A 20,927-nucleotide genomic window follows, 5' to 3' on the forward strand; every position below is an offset into this window, starting at 1 on the left:
GGAAACTGCGATCGATCGCCGGGAATGCGAAAGAGAGACAGAGAGGGAAGAGAGAGAGGGAGAGAGGGGCTGACGTTTAAAGAGTCATATTGCATACACCCTAGACTGTAATCATTACTCTCTATATATTATTACCACAGAGATTGATTTCTCGGAGGAAAACAAATCGAGCAGCCGCTATCGCGACGACCGCGCGTGACCTTTGCCATCAACATAAGGGTAACGATATGTGATTTTGCGATATGTCGTAAGCACTGCGATTTTTTTTTCTTTAATCGTAATACAATTGGACCGCAAATTAGTGCCTGCTATTCGAAATCACTCGTCATTGTAGTCAAGTATTTTATGCATATATATCGCGCGACAATCTATATATATCTTATTTTATCTATGACAGAAATGATGAAAAATTTTAAAGTTGACGTTTCGAGTATCAATGAGCCTGTCAGTTAAAGTAAATAAATCTCCTGATAAAAAATTTGTAAATATTAAACACGAGTTTGGTCCACTCAAACAAATTTCAAAAGATATTGCTTTTACGTCCGAATTTAGAAGTTTGAAAATATCAGAAAAGTTTGCACAAAGATTTATAGTATGCGCGCTAAAGTTCTCCGCTAAATATGCTAAAATAAAGTTGCACACATTCACATAAAATCTATATATACAAGAAATACGAAAAAAATAGTGTGATTGTGTTAATGACGATCGTCTCTGTGTTATCGATATATTTGGAGTTCGTCATCGACTCCGGCTAAAAAGTCGACTTAAGAGTCCCTTAAGAGTCATGAAAAGCTCACTTCACTCTCTCACAACTCCGCTGGCACATGGGAGAAACGACGACGATTTCGCGACACCCTGTACGTTATACGCGCGTGCATAATGGATAGTACGAATGCAAATGCAACGGCTGGCCGATATCCGATACCGCCAATGAAACTCCGATTTTATGACCCCGCGGAGTCGATATAGCGCTATTATGCGACGTCTTTCTCCCTCGGAAAACAATAACTCGCGTCCGGTCGTGATTACGACGCCTGGCGTTTATTTCAATAACGAGGCGCGATAAACGCCGCTCTCCTTCGCGACTCAAATTAATTATAGAGTCAAAGAGCGCGAGTTATCGAACGAGCCGAACGTCGTGTCGGGAGAAAAGATTAGCGCCGCTCGATGGCGATGTATAATTGACTTGAAAAAAAGCTTTCGGCTTATATCGGTCGTGTTATCAATTATTGGAAAGTTTCACTTTGCTACAAACCACCAGATTGTGCCATATTTTTAAATTTCTGACTTGATTTCTATTTTTGAATTTGAACGGCATACTCTCTATCGTGACTATTGACCTACCTCTGTTATTTAATCCCATGTTTTCTCAATTTACGCAATTGTTTGGAAGCGCAATCATCACGACTGTTTCAATCGTCTACTATCGATTCACCCAGGCTGGCCCGACGAAACGCTAACACGTGCGCGGATTTCGGCCAGAGAGATGGTCTCGTAAATAAATAAGTTGCATCGGCGATTCGGCTTGACGTGGATTGTACTTTGCTTGAGGAATTAATGAGTCCCCGCTCCAGAACCGGTTGTATTCTTAGACTCTCGTCGTCGTAATCGGTAATACGGAATTGACATGCTCGCGCATAAATGGTGACAATCTCTAACGCACAATATTAATTGAACGTTGTTCCCGTGACGGTTGGAGTTTGCGTGCGGAGCTCGCTCGCGTCGATACTTGGCGACAGCAGCAGTTTATTTCATGCTTTCTTCATCGCAGCGACGATTCTCGTTTCCGCGATGTCGCGTCGATCCAATTAGAAGCTACGTATAGGCACGAACGGTTGATTCAACAACCAAGGAATGAGAGAGCGAATATAGGAAAGAGAGAGAGGAAGATTCTTATCTCTTGGCACAAGCAACCAGACTGCAAACGCATAACCCTCGAAGCGAACCATAAATTCGACCGCACCCCTTCTACGCCCGTCTGTCTCCTTCCTCTTTATCCCCATTACACGGTGAGTCACGTCACGGGGTAGTTCGCCCCGGACTCTCGGCTGGCGACCTGCCCGATGCAGTCGTTGTCTTCTTATCACCAAGGCTGCTCGGCCAAGCTGTAACGAAACTTTGTAGCAGCGATAAATTAAAAAAGAACGCGGAGTATCTCCTTTACAAGTTACAAAATGTATAAGAGCGTACATTGGCAATATTTCACGCTGTTGCGTTAAATGGATTGACTTGGAACTTTCTAGAAGATTTCCCGGAAGATGCAGTTTGCATCATTTTTATGTGTATTACAAGTACACATATAATCGCAAATCAATTTAAACAAAGATTTCACGTTGAAAAGAACACGAAGACATTGGCGGCGAGCTAAAGAAAATAAAGAGAGAGAAAGAGAGAGAAAGAGGATGAGTGTTATCGGTGAAGGGAAAGCGCGATTTACGTATAAACAGTCTACACGCAAACGTAAACCGTTGCTTTCGCGACGATTCAGCGTGGCGAAAGCGCAGCTTTTATTTGTACTTGGGAGATACGAGGCGTTGGTACGCCACGCCCTGTGGCGTCGCGCCGAGGGTGTGCGAGGAAAAACTGGTGTAAGAAAAACGAACGAACAACGACGACGACGACGCGACGCTCGGGAAGAGTGGAAGGTCAGTCGTCGGGGAAGGATGGAAAACAACGAGACGCAAGAAAATTAAATAATAATAAAGTGTATTAAAAATCGTATACAATTTGGATATACGCGTATGTATATACACGCGCGAGTGTGTGTGCATATATATATACACATATATGTTTTTCCTTGTTTTTTATATATATATATATATACTTTTTCCCTTTCGCGCGACCGACGGGGAACGTCGATTACATCATCTACGGTTACTATGGCAACGTAAAAAAAAAAAAAAAGAAAAATTGTACAAAGCGACCGGCGCGGCGGCCGCGTATGTCAAACTCGTCGTCGTGCGCAGAACGTAAATGCTGAACGAGGAACACGCACGGATGACAAAAGAAAAGAAGGGAGGCGAAGAGAGGAGCGCGCGCTCCGATATCGCGTGCTTCGTTCTTCTCGAGAGGTATCGCCGGCCCGTCTCGAAACACACATTCGTTGTAGTACATACACAGTATTTCTCCATTTTATTGACAATCATTGTGACAAAAAAGTATGACTTACAAATACTCGCTTTATAAAGAGACTTCCTTTCTCTCGGGCGCGTTCTCACGAACGCCGTCCCGTCGATACCGCCTCTCGTCGCACCGTGGATCTCTTCGGCGATCCGCGAGAGCGACACAGACCATCGCATTTCCGGCACTTACGTTCTCGACGAGAGGCGGCATCCTCTAGCACTTCTCTCGCATTCTCTCGCACTTTCCACCTCCCTCCTCATGCCCGCGCGACACATCGATCACTTCTGCCTCCCTTCCCTCCCTTGTTATGCATTGGAGTGATATGTGGACACTAATTGTAAGACGTCTTTATACTCCCGCTACTTTTTTTTTCTCCTTTATAACATTACGCGTGTACGTTCCGTTTTGGCAGAGGTTTCCGTCTGAGACACGACGGTTACGCATTCTTGTAATTTACACGAGACAGTTTGTTCGTTTTCTGCTGCGCACTCGCTCTACGTTCCTCGCAATCAAGTGATTACCCGAGGCAGTGGTGATCCGCGATTGTTGACATTGCGTCTTCCTCCTCCTCCTCCTCCTTTTACCGTTTTCGTTTGTTACAGCTTAACGTCGAGTTATTGCGTTTGTTGTCGTGGACTCACGGATCTCCGGGAAAGTTCCGGATACACACATACGTCATTCGCTCGATCAAACACGCTCATACAGTCGCATTTCATTACGTCCGGTCGCAGCTCTATTACGAGGTAAACGACGGCGGAGAAGTTCCCCCGATTTCTCGCTTTCTCCGTGTCTCCGGCGCCGGCGGAGATTCCGAATGAACGATATTGCTGGCGACTTGTTCGGTAGTGTGCGCGTCAGCAGCAGTGCGCACGCCGCTTTACAATACGTACTTAAAAGAGCTCGCTCGCTCGCACACCTCACCTCTCCTCCCGTAATACGTCTCGTGCGTAATCTCGCTTTGGCGCTACTTCTAAATCACCGGGACTTACATACGCGCGCGTGCATAATTTTCCTCTAGTCCGCTGTGCAGACTCGGGGGGTGCATAGATTTCCTTCCGGGGCGCGCCCCCGGGCGAAGTAGGGACGGCTCGAGCCCCTTTTCGCGACCTCTTCCTCCTCGCTATCGAGTCGCGCTCGCCGCCCTTCGCGACACGTGCGAGCGCGAAGCAGCCGATCCGACGCGCGCGCAGTACGGTAAGAATACAAAGGCGTCGCGTCCTTCTCTTCCCGTTGTGTTATCATCGGTCCCCCGCGAGAACCCTGCGATCGCGAGCCGGTGTCCCGCGAACGCGACGGAAGTGACACGCCCTTACTTACGGTATAAAAAGGTTTCGACCTAATACACCGACGTGTTAAATTATATTGTGATCTTCGCGAGGCAGACCTGTGTGTATATATATATATATATATATATGTTTGTGTATGTTTTACTTATAACATGTACTATTTCTCGCATTTTTTTTCGCGATAAGAACGCGCACGGATTCGCGTTCGCATTCCATGACGATCGGCCGCTCGTGGCGACCAGAATGGAATCTAAGTCGAAAGTATTGCGATACAACACGCACGGATCAATCCGGACCGCGTTATGCAATCTGGGACCAAATCATTTTTATCGTAAACTGAAAAATAAAAAAGAAAGAAGGCAAGCAAACGATCTTCACAGACTCGGTAATACAAATTTACAAATCGAAACTTAACGAAATATAACAGATTCAGCCGGAATTCACGCGTTAATCTTCCTAAAATTTCCGTTAAATTACTTCGGAGCAAACTGTTGATCGAGAAACGTCAATGAGACGTGAAATAAAAAATATTAAGTAATCATGAGTAGAGATAATATTTTACAAGCCGCCAGAGATCCCGAAGCCCGCGTCGTTCGTCTCGAGGAAAGTCGGCGAAAGCGGCGGATTACAGCACGACATTGCACAACGCGGTCCAATCGACGAACCTTACGATGCGTGGCGGCCAAACGGCAAGTATTGACTGACAATTGCTCTCTGTGAAGGGACGCGTGAACGCGCGTCGGGGATACACGTGGCGCATTCGCCACGAGCGCGATCCTCGCGTTCTTCGAAAAAAAGAAAAAAAAACATCCTACAACGTGTCTGGCGACCGTTTTTATTTACAGCGCGACTAACATCTAAGAACAATATTTACAGTAGTCCATTCCCAACTCGTTACTTCTTCGACGTTCTGCCTGTACACACTCGCTCTATCTCGCGCGCATTCGTCACGGGCGCGGCAGCCTGCTCCCCTCCCGTCAGTGAGCTACTTTCAGACTTCCGCGATCTGTCTGTCGCGATCCGTGGCAGTGGGGAGGAATTTGGTTCGGTCGTTCTGCGAGAAGGACCTGGAGGAAGGGATCTCGAGGATGTCGAGAACACCGCGGCAGTGGACACCCTCCTCCCTCTTCGAGGAGGGGCAGGAAGAGCGAGCAGGCCGCCGTTGCTCGCGCACATACAACACGCACTCGTGGCACGCACCTCCACGTGGCTTCTGCTTTTTAACGGCTAGATTAGATAAATAGACGAGACGATACACGTTAGACGGACACGCGGGCTTTACGAGCGCCGCTACAAGAATGTAAGAAAGATTAGAGAGAGAATAGATAGATAGATACGGATAAAGACAGAGAAATCTATCGACCGTTCGCTGCGCTCTCGCAGCTCTTCGTTCACCAAGTCTCTTTCGTCTACATCACAATCTCACTAGACCGCGGCACTCGAGCGATCCTCCCTGACGACAAACGGCCGTCACCCTGATGACGTCCCCGCCACGTCGTCCACCAGGATTCACCGTTTCATCACCCTCTTCAATCCTTGGAATCAACAGAGACGTCCTTGACGACGACGATGATGGCGCCAGCGACGATGACGACGACGACGGCGACAACGTCGACAACCAGGCCGATGAGCTTGAAGAGAGGATTTCTCGAGATTCCCGCGGGAGAAGAAGACACGTACAGGCTAATACGTATATCGGGTAATCGAGAAGCACTGCGGCCGCTCGTCGTTCATCGCGCGGAAGTGGCCGATGATGGTGACCGGCCTCGGCGTCACAGTCTCCCATCTGATGGCGCAGCGTTGCGAGCTTCCGGCTCCTCTATGCGTACTCTCACACCTCGGTGGCTTGCGTGTAGGAGGGCGCGATACCGTGCGCCGGAGTTAGCGGTCCCGTCGTGGACGCAAGCGACCTCCTGGAGTATATCGTCGCCGCCGAGTGGGGAGTATGCGGCGCGGTATGCGGTGCCGTGTGCGGCGTGTTGTGCCTGCGCGAGGCCGAGGCGAAGGGCTAGATGGGCCCATAGTTGCTAAGGGCGGAAGGCCTCTCTTGCTGCGGCTGCTGCTGCTCGCATCCAGCGGTGTTCATGTCGCCTCCCGCCGACTGGTGACGTCATACGTGCGAAAGCGGGGGTTGCTTGAGCACGTGATGATGGAGATGATGTTGAGACGCGCTGGCGACGCTACCAGGTGGCAACAGAGCGCTACCTGGACCCGGCGCCGGTGGATACGGCACCGCCACGCGACCCACAACTCCCTTGATGCTAGCACTGCCGATACCGCCGCTAACCCCGGTCACGCCAGCCATCATACCAGCGCCGGCGCCCATATGTCCGCTCACGCCGTGATCACCGCCAAACAAACGCCTCCACAGTCGCTTCCAGGAGTCGACCGTCTTGCCACTCCAGATCCAGACGCCCGAGGTGATGCCGACTGCGAGCGCCATGAAGTATTTTAGCATCAGGAGAGAGTAGAGCGGCCTCGCACGCGGTCGACAGGGGCACGCCAGCGAGCTGAGCCATTCGTCTCGCCAATGTGACTCGTAGATGTGACAACCCAACACTAATCCCGCTGGTAAGGTGTAGAGAACGCTGAATACGCCGATGCGAATCATCAGCTTTTCCAGTTTGTCCGCTTTGGCGCCGGGTTGACGCTTGATCACCGACCGAATGCGGAAGAGACTCACGAAGCCAGCCAGGAGGAAGCTCGTGCCCAACAGAAGGTAAACGAACAAAGGCGCCAGGATGAAATTGCGCACACCCTCTGGCGCCACCGTGCAAACTCCAGCTACCGGATCGCCGGCAACACCGCCAGCGACGTATGCCCAAACCGTCTGCACCGTTGGTGCCAGCCAAGCTACCAGGTGGAAGTACTGCGAGTACGACGCTATCGCCTCGTTGCCCCACTTCAAACCCGCTGCGAGGAACCACGTAAACGCTAGGATCACCCACCACACCGAGGACGCCATACCGAAGAAGTAGATCATGAGGAACACGGTGACGCAGGCACCCGGACCTTGAGCACCAGACTTCAAGGCTGGACCGTCGCAGGCGATTTCCTCGTGACCGAACACGCTCCGTGACAGATAGCCCACCGACACGACGAAGTAGCATGCCGAGAGGAAGACTATCGGCCTCTCAGGATACTTGAAACGCTGGGTGTCGATCAGAAACGTGGTGACGGTCACCAGAGTGCTGGCGGCGCACAGTCCGCTCCACAGAGCTAGCCATACGGCTGCGAAACCTCGTTCTTCGGTGGTGAGAAACGCGCCGTGGCACGGTAGGGCGCAGTCTTGCACTCCCGCAATGTCCTGGATGACGTTGCGGCCGATTCCCATTGGCGGCGGCGCCGGTATCGCTCCATTTACGTTCATGCCGGCCAGACCGACCCCGTTGCTGGTGCTTCCGCTGATGCTGCCGCTGCCGGCGCCTATCGGTCCTGGTATTATCGCGCCCACCGCCCCCAGGGGCACGAGGGGCGCCCTGCACCTGCACGCGCAGTCCCTCGCCCTCTCCCCCGGGGGGTGCTGGCAGTTTTTTTGGTTCTTACCCGGTTTGCAGCGGGCTGGTTGCGCGGTCTTGGAGGGTCGTGTGGGTCGCGCTGGCGGACCCGGCGGTGCTGGGGCGCCGCTGCTCGGCGAGCCGCCGTTACCGCCACCTCCGCCGCCGCCGCCACCGGTGCCTGCGCTGCTGGTGTGATTGTCTTGCTCCATACAGAGGCGCTCTGGATCGCCGTGATTCGGCAATCGGTCGCATGCCATGCGTTCCGGCCACGAGAAGCCGTACTGCTGCATCAACGGTGCGCAGCCAGCGCGTGCTCGCTCGCAAACGCTACGGCAAGCTGGCAATGGCTTCGTGTACTCTGGCAAGCAGATCGGCGTGTACATGGAACACAGAAAGAACTTGAGGTCCGGTGAACACTTGATCTCCACCAGCGGCCAGAACTGATGAACCTCCAGTCCGGCCTCGTCTTGACTGTCGTGATTCAGCTCGTTTGGCATGGCGGTCAGGTTGTAACCGATCCCGCGGCACATGGGAATCGTGATCTCCTCGCAACGGCCGTTCCCATTGCTGCTACCGATTGCGGAATGTCCACCGCCGCCGTTCATACCGCCGTTGCCGCCGATGCCACCCCCGACGTTACCCATCACGCCGTTACCGCCATTCGCCACGCTGCCCATTCCATTGTTGCCCGAACTCGAACCACCGTCGGACACCACGCCGATCACAGATGATGATGACGACGACGACGATGACGACGACGATGACGAAGAGCCGGATGAGGACGAAGACGAGACACCTGAGCCTGATCCCACACTACCTATTGGACTGATGGCCGATTCCGACCGTGCGTCCGACAACGTCGTCGCGAGCACCAGCAGTAACATCAACAGACCCATCGTCATCGTTCGGGTCGGGAACAGCTTCGTCCGTCGCGCGGGTCTCGTGTTCAAGGACGCTCGATTCATGACTGCGTAGCTCGCATAACTGCCGCCTGCAACAGTAAGCAAAAGGGCCTCTTTTATCGATGACGTTTTCATGTCGGAAGCTAGAGTCAGAGTTAGGGCAAAAAGCACGATGATTTCTGATTGGTCCACATTCTGTCCACCATTTTTAAGAATGACGAGAGTGATTCACAGTTTGGTAGAAAAGCAGAAAGACAGAAGCCAATACGAATTTGCAGAAACTGTCGACTATCACCTGATTATCAGCGCGATTGACTTCCGCCTGTTTTCAGCTTTTCTGTCCAGGTGTGAATTCTTCTCGAGACTGAAATGACGAAACACGTTGCGCGGTTTCTCTCTCACTCATTCACTTCCTCCATACAAAACAATAATCGAACAGTATCCTAACTCTGACTTGAAAAGTTCTAGCGCGAACTATTGTTTTCCTCTGACCTCCGTAGTCTAGGAGGAGAGAGACTCGTATGTCAAATCGGATGTTTAAACTTAAATGGGATAAAGCAGAATCGACGCATGCTGAGATCTCATTAACGCTCTATAGTCTTACGCGTGATTCATCACGCATTATTGTCCTTAAGCCTTTCGTATCCAGTGATAGTGCACCGATGCCGGGGCCGTAATTGCTAATAACTCGTTTCTGCGGATAGAGCGTAATCCGCTTGCACGTAGGAGGGAATATTTACCGGAGATAGAGTATTCATTGGCCCGAGAGAGCGGCGAGCAGATGCTGCGAGCTTAATCCTGTGCGAGGAACGCGCTCCGGGCGCCCGGTCGGAGCGCACGTACCTACGGTCGTACCATCGTCGCTTCGTTTGCAATTCAGACTATCAAAGCGCGCGGGGCCGTTCGTTTCGGTAACCCGGTCGGGTGTATCCGCTCCTTCGTAAAAGTCCGAGCCGGCGATCGATGCCTAAATAGCTGGATGCGTCTGGCCGTTCGCTCGCTCGCTCGACCTTAACGAGCAAGGGCGTAGCGCTCTCGGATGTCTCGTACATAAATCAACGTCGGTGTTTCGATCGTTTGCTAGATACCCGTTCGAAACCGATACGTCTTTCGCGGAGCCGAGCCGAGCCAAAGCCGATGCGATCGCTGCCGCACGGCGCCGTACTCCTCGAGGAGCCTGGGCAAATTTATGGATAACAAATGACGGCCGAGAAGGAAGGTCTCGTTCGTGAATAAGAAGTAACCCCCCGCTCGCGTGTAAAAGTGTATTCGTGTATCAGACATAAACATTGCGCCCGGATGTAATAACTTCGCTCGAGCTGTGCGTACTTTGCGTGGAGCGCACTCGAGCTCTCAAAGTAGAGAGAACGAATTTTTCAATTCGCAATTAAGATACACAACAGATGCTTTATTCATGACGCGAATAACGATAAACTTCTGTCGGAATAATCGAGCCGAGTGAATATCCATTCGAAGAATGTGCGACCAATGTCGGGCCATCACGCAGGACAGAGAAGGTGGACGCAGGAAGAGGCTAAAGGGTACGCGGCCGAGGAGAACGGACGGAGAAACCGACGAGGACAGAGCGACAGAGATAGAGGAGGGAAACAGAGGGACGGGGGAGGAAGGGATCGAAGCAGTCATGGATCTTATAATAGTCGAGCCGCGGGGAACACGTGACCGGAGCGAAATGTTATTGTAGGAGGCGGGTGTTGGTTTTACCGTTTGTTAACCGCTAGCCGCGCGTCCCGACGCGCGGGCGTCGCTATTTATAAGACGCCCGTGGCGGCGCGTTATACACCCGCGTTGGAATAAGGGAGTACGGGGTCGAGGTGGCGGAGCAGGAGCAGCAGGAGGTGGAAGGAGGGAGAGGAGGAGAAGCCGACGTCGCTACGTGTGTGGCTCGGATCCCGATACGGCCGATTGGCGCGTACGAAATGCATCGGCGAGATGCATCCGCCGCAGCTGCACGGAAGCGAGGTCTCAATAGAGACGTACGCGCGTCGGCTTTGGATTTTCGCCCCGGCGCGACCACAGAGCGCGCGCGCCGAGAATTAATCCGTCAACGACGAGCGCATACAACGTACGCGATCTCTCCCTTCGAATTTCCCTCGGAGCTCCGCGCACCAGAGAGATTTTCCAATCTCGTTGACGATCACGTCGCAACGCGCGTCAAGAACAGTTTGCCCGAAAAAACGACTCAGGCGAAGTAAGCGTTTTAGCCTGCATCGCCGATTGCTTTTCATCCGCCACTCCCGCGTCACGGAGGAGAATTACGATCGATGCGCGCACCTCGGAGGATCGCGCCCTCGTGATACACGATACGCTGTGTTTCTCATCCTGCGACCTGCTGATACATCAAAAGCCAACGATTCGAGGAACTATTATACATAGGACTCGTTCGACGAAACGAGTGTCCGTTAATGTATTGCGTAAAGCGAAGGTAACACGGGGTCCGGTAAGATAGAGAGAAAGAGAGAGGAGCGGGAGAGGCAGAAGGGACTCAGCAATAAATCACTTTTAAAGCCTCAGCCCTCCCCCCCTGCGTGGAATCCACGGGCCTGCCGACGTTGTTTGGGTTACGATACACTCCTCTTCTATGGAAATTTTTTGCTCTTTTTGCTCCCGCGCATAACTAGTTTCTGCGAATAGCGGTGGCAGCGCGCGCGCCGACAACTGATTAAAAGTTTATATACATATTAATACGGCAGGACCTTTCCAGACGCGTGGTTTATTTGCGTTCACGTTCGCTCGATCGTACAACGTCCCGAGGACATTGAGATCCGGCGAGGGTGCCTTCGTTCGGCGCGGTCAAGCCACAAAAGACGCACGCGTTCTCGGGCCGCGCTCTGATCAGCGATTTGTTGTTAATACGCTGCTCCGATAGCGCGTCGTGATCTCGCGTCTAGGAATGTAGAGCAGAGTGGGGTGGGAGGGGGAGTACCAATTCTGCCGCGCGTGAAAGGACGTCGGCGCGTGTAAACAATGGGTAGTTCACGGCGCGATAGCACGCGTTTCTTCGCGAATACTCGTTCACGCGCCGCCCAGAGAGGCACGTAAATCAAAACGCTGCGGCGAGATTTATGGCGAGGTATGGATTAAGGTATGCGTTATGCACCCTCGTTAGTTGGTAAAACTGACGGCGGCCGGTGTCGGGTTTTATATCAAATCGCGCGTCACGGACATTAATCATGAGATTCTCACCGCGATCGCCCCCGCCTGCGAGTCTCGTCTGCCGACCAGCCGCGAGAGGAACGAGGAGGAGGTTTTCCATGCGAAACACGATCCGTCAGAATTCGACGATCTGTCCTTCGCGTGGAAGTTGGCGCGGTCGCTTGCGGGCGAAAATGGGAAGACAGTTCGCGGAAACGAATCGCCGGGAAACTCGGCTGGGCCGAATCCACGAGAAACTTCGGCGTGAATTAATCGCTGCGCGTAAATTCTGCGCGCGAGTTCCCTTGTTTTTCCCTCTTTTTCTCAATTATGCTAATTTTGCAGATGCGACGATGGTTATCGCGAGTTCCTCTGGAGACGATGCGTCGTATGTGACGATGGAGTCTCGGTTCACGTAGCCAGGATGATTTTCGCGAGGGAGAATACGATTCTGCATCTTGAGTCATAACTGTACGCCTCTCTCTCTCTCTCTGTCTTTCTCACGCGGGAGAATTTATCCCTAATTACGATGTATACGCGGAGATGCACTAACCAGAGCTCGTTGGCGATCCAGCGCGACTGGAGATTACCGTACGAGCAACTTCCACCTAAAATATGAGGTGGCACAATTCCAGCGTGAACGGAGAACATTTGGCGCACGCGGTGTGTGTGTATATATATATATCTCGGGAGGTTAAGTTAGAGTATGGTTTACGCGCGCGCGCTGGCTTCTTCTGGCATCTATCCTCCGATGTATCTGGGCATCTAAACTTGGCCTTCGGGCTTCGAACGCACTTTCCCGAACGAGTTTATTAACGTAGCGCGCGCTCTGTCTGAGAAATGCACTCGGCCAAATGTTCAGATAAACACACGCGATACCGACCACATGAAACTCCAAAACGACGCGGTGACAGCTTCATGTCGATTACTCGAATCGAATTTCGATTTCAGTTTCATGACGCTATCGACATAGGAACGCGACGTGATTTTGTAACTCTTAACGACAGTTATCGTTACGTTGTCCTTGCGCAGGTATAAAGCGTGGTCTACAATGGCGATAAGAATAGTAGAATGAAGTAAGTAGTAGGCAAATATAGACTAATCGATTATTCTCGAATCGTGAGAATGGAATTGGTCAATGGTAAAAAAACTGCGCAACGACAACATAACGATAACGACATTGTCGTGAAGAGTTACAGAATCGTACCATCGGTCGTGTTTTCTCGGGCTCGTGTCGGTAAGACAGATGGGTATATATAAGTGATAATATATAAGTGAAGATTGAACAAGACGAAAAACGAACGAGCCAATAAGAAGCAGGTGTTTGAAACGGCGAATAAGAGCCAATAAGAGATTCGGAGCGTCCCGCGGCAATTTCACACCGTGGCGCGAGAACGGTGGCGCGTCGCGACAATAAGTCAAGCGACGCCATTAGCTGCAGCTAAGCGCCGGACAGTGGTCGTACATCGTGGTTATCGCTACGCGGAGTCCCAGCCAGTGACGTTTTTCGGCCGATTCGTATCCGCAAAGGGAATACGCAGTCCGTGTGAATCCGAGAGAGGCGAATCATAGATGCGCGGCTGGCGAAGAAGCGCGATGCAGCGGCGATATAATCCGGTAACTATCCCCTGATACACATCTGAGCATCTCTAAACTCGACTCGCTTTCTCGGGCGAGTGCATTAACGTAACACGCGTGCACGCTCCAGGAAACGTGCTCGGTAAAATGTCCACAGATAAACAGGCAGCGCGCGCGATGCCGAGCATACGAAATGTCGTAACGACGCGACGACAATTCCTCGCCGGTTACTCGGCTCGTATTTCGATCAGTCTCATGGCGCTATCGACGGGAACGAAGCGACAAACGGTCGTCGTTGATTAACACACGAAATCGCGGCTTTCTCGGTCGATCCACATTCTGTAGAATAAAAGGGAGCATAAGTGAATGATATACGTGGAGCGAGCGATAAACGTAGTATATAATACGAATGAGTAAGAAGCAAGTGTCTGGAACGAGGCGTAGCGCGAGCCAATGAAAAATTTGGAGAATTACGGAGCGTCTTGCGACGACGCCGTGTCGATAAGTCAAGCGACACCTTTAGGTGCAACAAGACTCTAAGCGTCGGATCGTGTTTGTCTTGTTTATCGTGTTCGCCGGTACGCGGACTTCCAGTCAATAGAGTTTTTCGATTCGTATCTGTGACGAGTGAAAGACAACACAAGTGAGTGACAGACATATCGCGAACGGTGGACGAGCGAATAAATAAGGAGTAGGTGTCCGGAACGAGGCGTAGCGCGAGCCAATGAAAAATTCGGGCGATTCAGTGACAACTTCGCGACGCGTCGCGACGGTTAGTCAAGCGACGCCATTAGGTGCAACAGGACGCAAAGTGTCTGGCACTCGTTTATCGTGTTTGTCGGTACGCGGGCTCAGTAGCCAGTAGTGTTTTTCGGTCGATTCGTATCCGCGGAGTGAACGCGCGGTTAGTAAGGATTCAACGGGCGAAAACGCCAGTGAAGGAAACTGCGACGCAGCTGTGGGGCAGCCGACGAGAAGGACAACGACAAAATCGGTGACGAGTCGACGTCATTCCGGCCGGTAAGTAGATCGATCATTATTGATCTCATTTCAATTTCGTGTTCTGTGTAAGTCGCGAGAGCACCGCAAACCATTCGTCAAGGACGCCGGGTGACACGCCGGGTGTTTACGTTCCGCACGTTCTTCGGGCTGTACGCGATTTCTTTCGGCTGTATGTATGCCTTTTTGTTGTTTTGCGTTGTGATGTATACGATGTCCCGCTCTCTCATCGTGTCGCATGCTCGTAGAAAATACGCGCATTAAATTGAGCGAAACGACGATCACGTAACATTATAACCTTAAAATCACGGATGGAATTTTAAGGTTATGATAATTGAAGACTGCGAATTTTGATTAATCGTGCCTATGTATATTCACTCTTCTTCGAATAAATTATGCAAAATCTTAGTTTTCAATAACTTCAAGTACACAGAAAAAAAGAATATTCTTGTCTGGAGAATATATTTATTGTTGACATTTTAAAAATAAAATTAAAATGAGATTATATAACGTTGAACGAAGATAAATTAGTCTTCAATCAAGACGAATGTAGTCAAATTAACATAATTATTTTCTCACAGAATATTACAATATTAATAATCTTGGTTATATATTATTAGTCTTCAATCAAGACGAATATAGTCAAATTAACACATCATTTTCTCATATATAACAGAAAATACTGACATTCTTGCTTTTTAAAATGTTAACAATAAAGATATTTTCCAAACAAGAATATTCTTTTTTTTTTAAATAAATATTCCTGAAGACAGGTATATATGTATATATGTAAATAAAAAGGGAGAGAGAGAAAAGTGAAGACAGGAGAGAGAGAGGGGGGGAAGACCAGAGGGAGAGGAGCAGGGGAGAAAGAGGAGTAGAGTAATCTAGGATGAAAAATTGTCAGAAAATTCTCATGTGAAAGAGCAATAAATTACGGTAGTATCAGGTTTCGCTGGAACAAGAATATGTGACCATGAAAAAAGATTGCGAGGTTGAGACAGTCTGTATTTGTCCTGGAACGCGAGACAGGCAGTGTATATTGTGCACCTTTTTCACGCGGCGCGATTACGGGACACACTCAGACAAGCCGACGGTAAAAAGTGCGGAAGATATTCCCAATATCGCGAGCCGTTGCGGCTGAAATACGGTCTCGCCTCCCTTCCTCTGCACATCCGCCGCGGTTATGCGAAACTGCGCTGTTACTCGAATCGCGCGATTCCCAGAATACGCGCGCGTAAGATCGGATTTACCAAAGCCCACGTGAAAGCGGCACGTTTGCAACGATATACAGGGTGTCCCGCGCTGAGGCAAATTCCCCTCAAATCGACGGAGGATGCATTTTTCGCGCTTTGATCAAGTCGACATCGGCTTTTCCGCCGCGACAGGTTTAAGCGGAAACGTCGAGTCGACGAGCTTGGAAAGTGAGAATATCTCGACGAATCAGATTTCGGTACTGCGAACGAACGACCAAGTCCTCTTGGTTCTGCGCGGAATATTAATTCGGGAATGCTCCCGCGCGTCACGGAAAACGTGATCGCGACGAACGTGGCGAAGATCTTATTCTATAATTTCGCGTAGTCGGCCATTTGTATCGCAGATAATTGTGCCGCGATGTGGCGAGCTGCAGACGTGCTCGCGATTCATCAACCTTCCGTTTTCTCTATTTTCACCTCGGCGCCATTCGAGCGTAATAAAACACAACGGCAACGGCCGATGATGCATCGTCCGTTCAATCAGGAATACGAACGCTCGATAATCGCACGTCGAGTTACCGGCGCGCACGGCATCCGAAGCACACGCGACCGGCATATCATTCGTTCGGCTTGCACTTCTGTAATCGTCGACACGGACGCTTGTCGACTGCGTGCGTCCGACGGATCTTGATATAACTATTTCCTGTCTCGAGTTTCCTCCGGCAGTTTCGCGGTGCATTCGATGTGAAACCGGAGGTGGAGCCTTCTTTCTCGTGAGCCACGCGCTTCGCGCTCATCGCGTTCTCAGCAATCATCGCGTTTAATATGGCGGGTGGAAATGCGAGAACACGCTTCTCGCTTTCGTGCGAGTAATATCGGGGCGTCGTGATCGTAGTAGTATCATGTTCGAGACGACCTGCGACGATGTACGCGAGTTTGACCGGAAATCGGTAAAACTTGTTGGAGCGTTTCCGTTTACTTATGCGCGCGCGTGCGAATGTTCCGAACAATAATTCTGGTACAGACAGTTATTACAGATAATTGTCAGACAAAATCTTTGCCAATAGAAAATATAATTTATTGGAAATCGTAACGCACTAAAAATCATATCAATCCTGATACTTCAATTTTGGACGGCCGAGAGAGTCAAAATTTTAGTTCTATTTTCGACCTCAACCTTCTAACACTTGTACATTCTGAAGGATCAGTATATACACATGGAAGCAGAAGTCGTACTTAGCGCTTCTAAATGGTAGGAAACGCGTAAAATGCCACTTGTAGATTCTAAAGAGGACCTCTTGGCGAAGCTGTAGGTTGAATAGAATCAAAAGAAGTTGATGTACATTGAGGGAAGAGACATCTAAAAAGTAAAGACTATTTATCTAATGTGTCTATATACTATAACACGTATTAAATTTTTTTATTTAAAATAGAATAAACAATTGTTTTTATGAAAAGCTAAGAGGTTTCAAGAAAATATATATTTTCTTATTTAAAAATATTTTATATTAGTGTGTGTCTGTTATATTAATATCCACCGTGAATAAACATGTTTCATTTCTTATAGCGAATTCTTGCACTAGCGCACACTGAGTTCCTACTAAAATTTATTCATAATTTGTTCTTATATTTAAGATCGTCTTAAATACATCCTTAAATACTTCTTAGCTAATAAAATGATTTGTACAGCATCCGTGCGCGGATCGTTTTTTGTTGACTAAGAAATTTTTTAAAGATGTATTTAAAATTATCTTAAAAATGAAAACGGACTATGAACTACGGGGATTAAAATTTTGATTCGGAAAAAAGCGCACGATATTATCGATCAATAACTGACAAACGCGAAAATTGCGATAAAGCGAGAATCATATCCTTAACGGACGTTATCACCGAGCTTGTAAACCGCTCGAAGCACTGCCATAATAATGTTGCAACATCCGAGGAGAATCTCAATTTGATACAGGCTCGTAATAATCTCCTGCGGGCCTAGTAAACGAGAGAGAGAGAGAGAGAGAGAGAGAGAGAGAGAGAGAGAGAGAGAGAGAGAGAGAGGGAGAGAGATTGTCGTGTCGGGATGTGCCTTTTATCTCCCCATAAAACGACATAACCGCGCGTTCCCCTACACACCTGTGGACGTAGCGAGCGCGCACGCGGATAAGAACGCGGAGTGTACGTAGGTGCGATATCGTGCGAGGAGAAGGTTAGCAGGAGGAAGCGTAAAACGCGACTCCTTTTGTTCGACGTGCTTACAAGGCTGCGCGCATTACCTACCCTGCCGTGTGCGCGCGAGTAAACGCGGCCGAGAAGGATCACCGATCTCGTCACGCCCCTTTCCCCATCGCTCCCCTCCCTTCCACCCTCCGGACCCTTCGCTCGCACCTTCCTCTCCCGTGTACGCGCGCTAATTAATCAGGGAATGAATTATGGATTCATGCGCTCGCCTAATTGGACCCGTCGTCCCGTGGAGGCGCGAAGCGCGTCCTCAGAAAACGTTCCTCGCGATTCGCCTTGGCGTCGTTACCTACGATACCCGGGAGGGGGGGGGAGAGGGGAGGGAGAGAGAGAGAGAGAGAGAGAGAGAAGACGAATGATCGTAACCGCAGTTGCGGCTGAATCGCGTGTTGTACCATCGACGCGCGCTCGTCAGGACGAGCTTATCTATGTATCGCGTGCCGTTCACGAAGCGCGCAGAACCTCGAAACCTGGCATCGACTAGCGTTCGTCCCTTAATGATTTGGTCGTTAGTGAGTTATCGTCGCCGTCGCCGTGAGACGCTCGATCGCGCACGAATACCGTTCTTATCTCGCGCGGCGGTGGCACGAGAGAAAAATTTCGGCGGCTGACGCTTAAAAGGCTGCTACCGCCTCCTCCTCCTTCTCCTCATCGATCACGGAATTCGGTCATTGCCCCGATCTAAATTAATTTTGCCAAAGCAACACGAGCCGCAAAGTGTGAAGCGAAGCGATCTAGATCTTCTCGGAGCAGTCTTTTCTCGATCGTTTGATCGTCTCCAAGAATAGCCAGCGCTCTCGCGATGATAGAAGTCGGTCGGTCGCCGCCCTCACGATCTCTCACAAGGGGGGCTCGAGATTTTTCGTCGAAACGGCGACGATGCGGAAAATGCCGCCCTTCTTGCTCGCCACGAAGTCGTTCGAACGCGCGATGAAAACGTTGATAAGGTGTATACATACACCTCGCCCTTGTGCTTGGGTAGTCATAGAAGGTCGGAGTACGCGCTATCGCTCGCTCGCTCGCGGCTAACAGGGAGATGATGAGAGGACGGCGGTCCCTCAGGAGGAGGGTAACCGTGGAAGATGAACGAGTCGTTGCCACGTTCGCTATTTACTTTTCACGTGCGACGGGCACAAGCAACGACCGTCCCGACTCCACGGAGAAGCCAGCTGGAACGGCCAGAGCAGTTTTTCCTGCAACAGTAGCAGCAGAAGGTGGTGAAGGAGGAGGAGGAGGAGAAAGAGAGAAGACGAAGTAGATGACAAGAGAGCGAGCGAGACGCGGTTTTAAAACCGTAAATCATTGCCCTTACCTAACCTAACCGCCGTACGGATGACGCGCGTTCGTGAGGCAAGCGAGAAAGCACAGCTCGAGGCTCGAGGAAAAAAGAGGAGAGATCGGGAGATAAATGATGGTATACAGGTAGACCGATGTGCGAAGATGAAGTGGAGGAGTCAGCCAGATATCCGATGCTCGTTAAACGGTCGCCTTAGGATTCCAAGTCGCGTATCCGGGACGATCAGTCGTCTGACATTTTGAACCCGATAAAATTGTCCCGCTCAGTCTCCCGAATAAATATGCGAATGATGCGGGCGCGGCAACCCTGCCTCCGTTATACCCTTGATTATACGCGTGAGATAACATGAATTCGATATACTTGTACCTGAGAAGAAATAGAATTAATATTCATTTCGTGTTTTTCGATCATAGAAATGTTAGGATAAAATGTGACGTGGACAGAGCTACTTGTATCAATGAATTGATATCTTTGCGATTAAAGAACGAAATTTGCTCGATGCTCGAGGGAGATTTCTTAGATTCTGAAATATTCACAAATCTTGAGACTTCTTGGGTGTCTGCTTGAGCAGTCTTGGAAAACGTTTTTGAAAATTTTCAGATTTTCTCTATATTTTTATCGTAATCTTCGGAAAAAATTGGAACATTTTCAGATGTAAGTTTGAAATGTCCTCCAACGAGTCGCTTTTAGATTGGATTTTAAATGTCGATTGTTTTCAAGATAAAGCCAAGATTATTAAAGAGTCAATTCTCACACAAGTCAATTCTCACAAGTCTTTTTTAGAATTGACCTTTGACCTTTTGTAGAATTCAATGTTTTGTCCAGGTAGAAGATTTTAGGAGTATTCGTAGATTTTTGAGATTTTTTTAGAGTCTTTTTCAAATAGTTGTTCTAATTTTTGTCACTAAACACTCAAGGAAAACGAACATAAGTTCTTTTCTTTTCTTTCAGAATATAGGTATATTTTTCTTTTTGATCTTTTGCTATTTCCTTCTATCTATCTGACTCTGAATTAGATTTTATACAGGGTGTTGAAAAAAAAGGGTCACATATTTTGATAGCAGGTAATATTGATCAAAACAACAAGAAAAGTTCTAATTAACATGGGTCCTAAGACTAATATCTTCTAAGATACAAGCTATTTTGTTATTTGAGCTCTTTGTCATTTTCTTATTACATTCTACATCGTGTTATCTTTAGAATGTAATGAATAAAGGAGTAGGGGAGAGTGGGGTACAATGGGGATATCTGACCAGCCAGGTGTATTTGAAAGAGTGCGTGATTCTCTAAGACATAGGGCTGAAACATGCGTGAGAGTGAATGGCAATCACATAGAGCACCTCCTCTAATGCTGAGTTAGCATTAAAATTTTTTATTTTTTTGTAAAAAAAAAGTTTTTATTTTGTTATCATACATTCAGTTTCTTTATTTCAGTTTTTTTATGGAAGATAAATGATTATATTTCATATTAAAATAAAAATTGTTTCTTTATCTCTTTTTGTTAATTTTTTATTTTTTAAGACACCTAGAAAAAAGATACCCCCATTGTACCCCACTCTCCCCTACTCCTTTGTTCATTACATTCTAAAGATGACACGACTAATAAGAAAATGACAAAGAGCTCAAATAACAAAATAGCTTGTATCTTAGAAGATATTAGT

General features: G+C 49.1%; 1 protein-coding gene across 3 annotated transcripts in view; it reads right to left on the minus strand.

Moving 5' to 3' along the window:
* Window positions 1–2,689: 2,689 nt before the first annotated feature.
* Window positions 2,690–20,927, minus strand: part of LOC116849135 (frizzled-2) — a 97,921-nt gene continuing 79,683 nt past the window's right edge. For all 3 annotated transcript variants that reach the window (XM_032825994.1, XM_032825995.1, XM_032825993.1), the window contains exon 2: window positions 2,690–8,900. In XM_032825994.1, the coding sequence (XP_032681885.1) occupies window positions 6,520–8,874 (2,355 nt within the window). In that variant the 5' untranslated portion in view covers window positions 8,875–8,900 and the 3' untranslated portion in view covers window positions 2,690–6,519. The remainder of the gene's footprint in view (window positions 8,901–20,927) is intronic.

The sequence above is a fragment of the Odontomachus brunneus genome, unplaced genomic scaffold (genome assembly GCF_010583005.1).
Source record: "Odontomachus brunneus isolate Ranch 3 - 2012 unplaced genomic scaffold, Obru_v1 Obru_scaffold_107, whole genome shotgun sequence".
NCBI lineage: Eukaryota > Metazoa > Arthropoda > Insecta > Hymenoptera > Formicidae > Odontomachus > Odontomachus brunneus.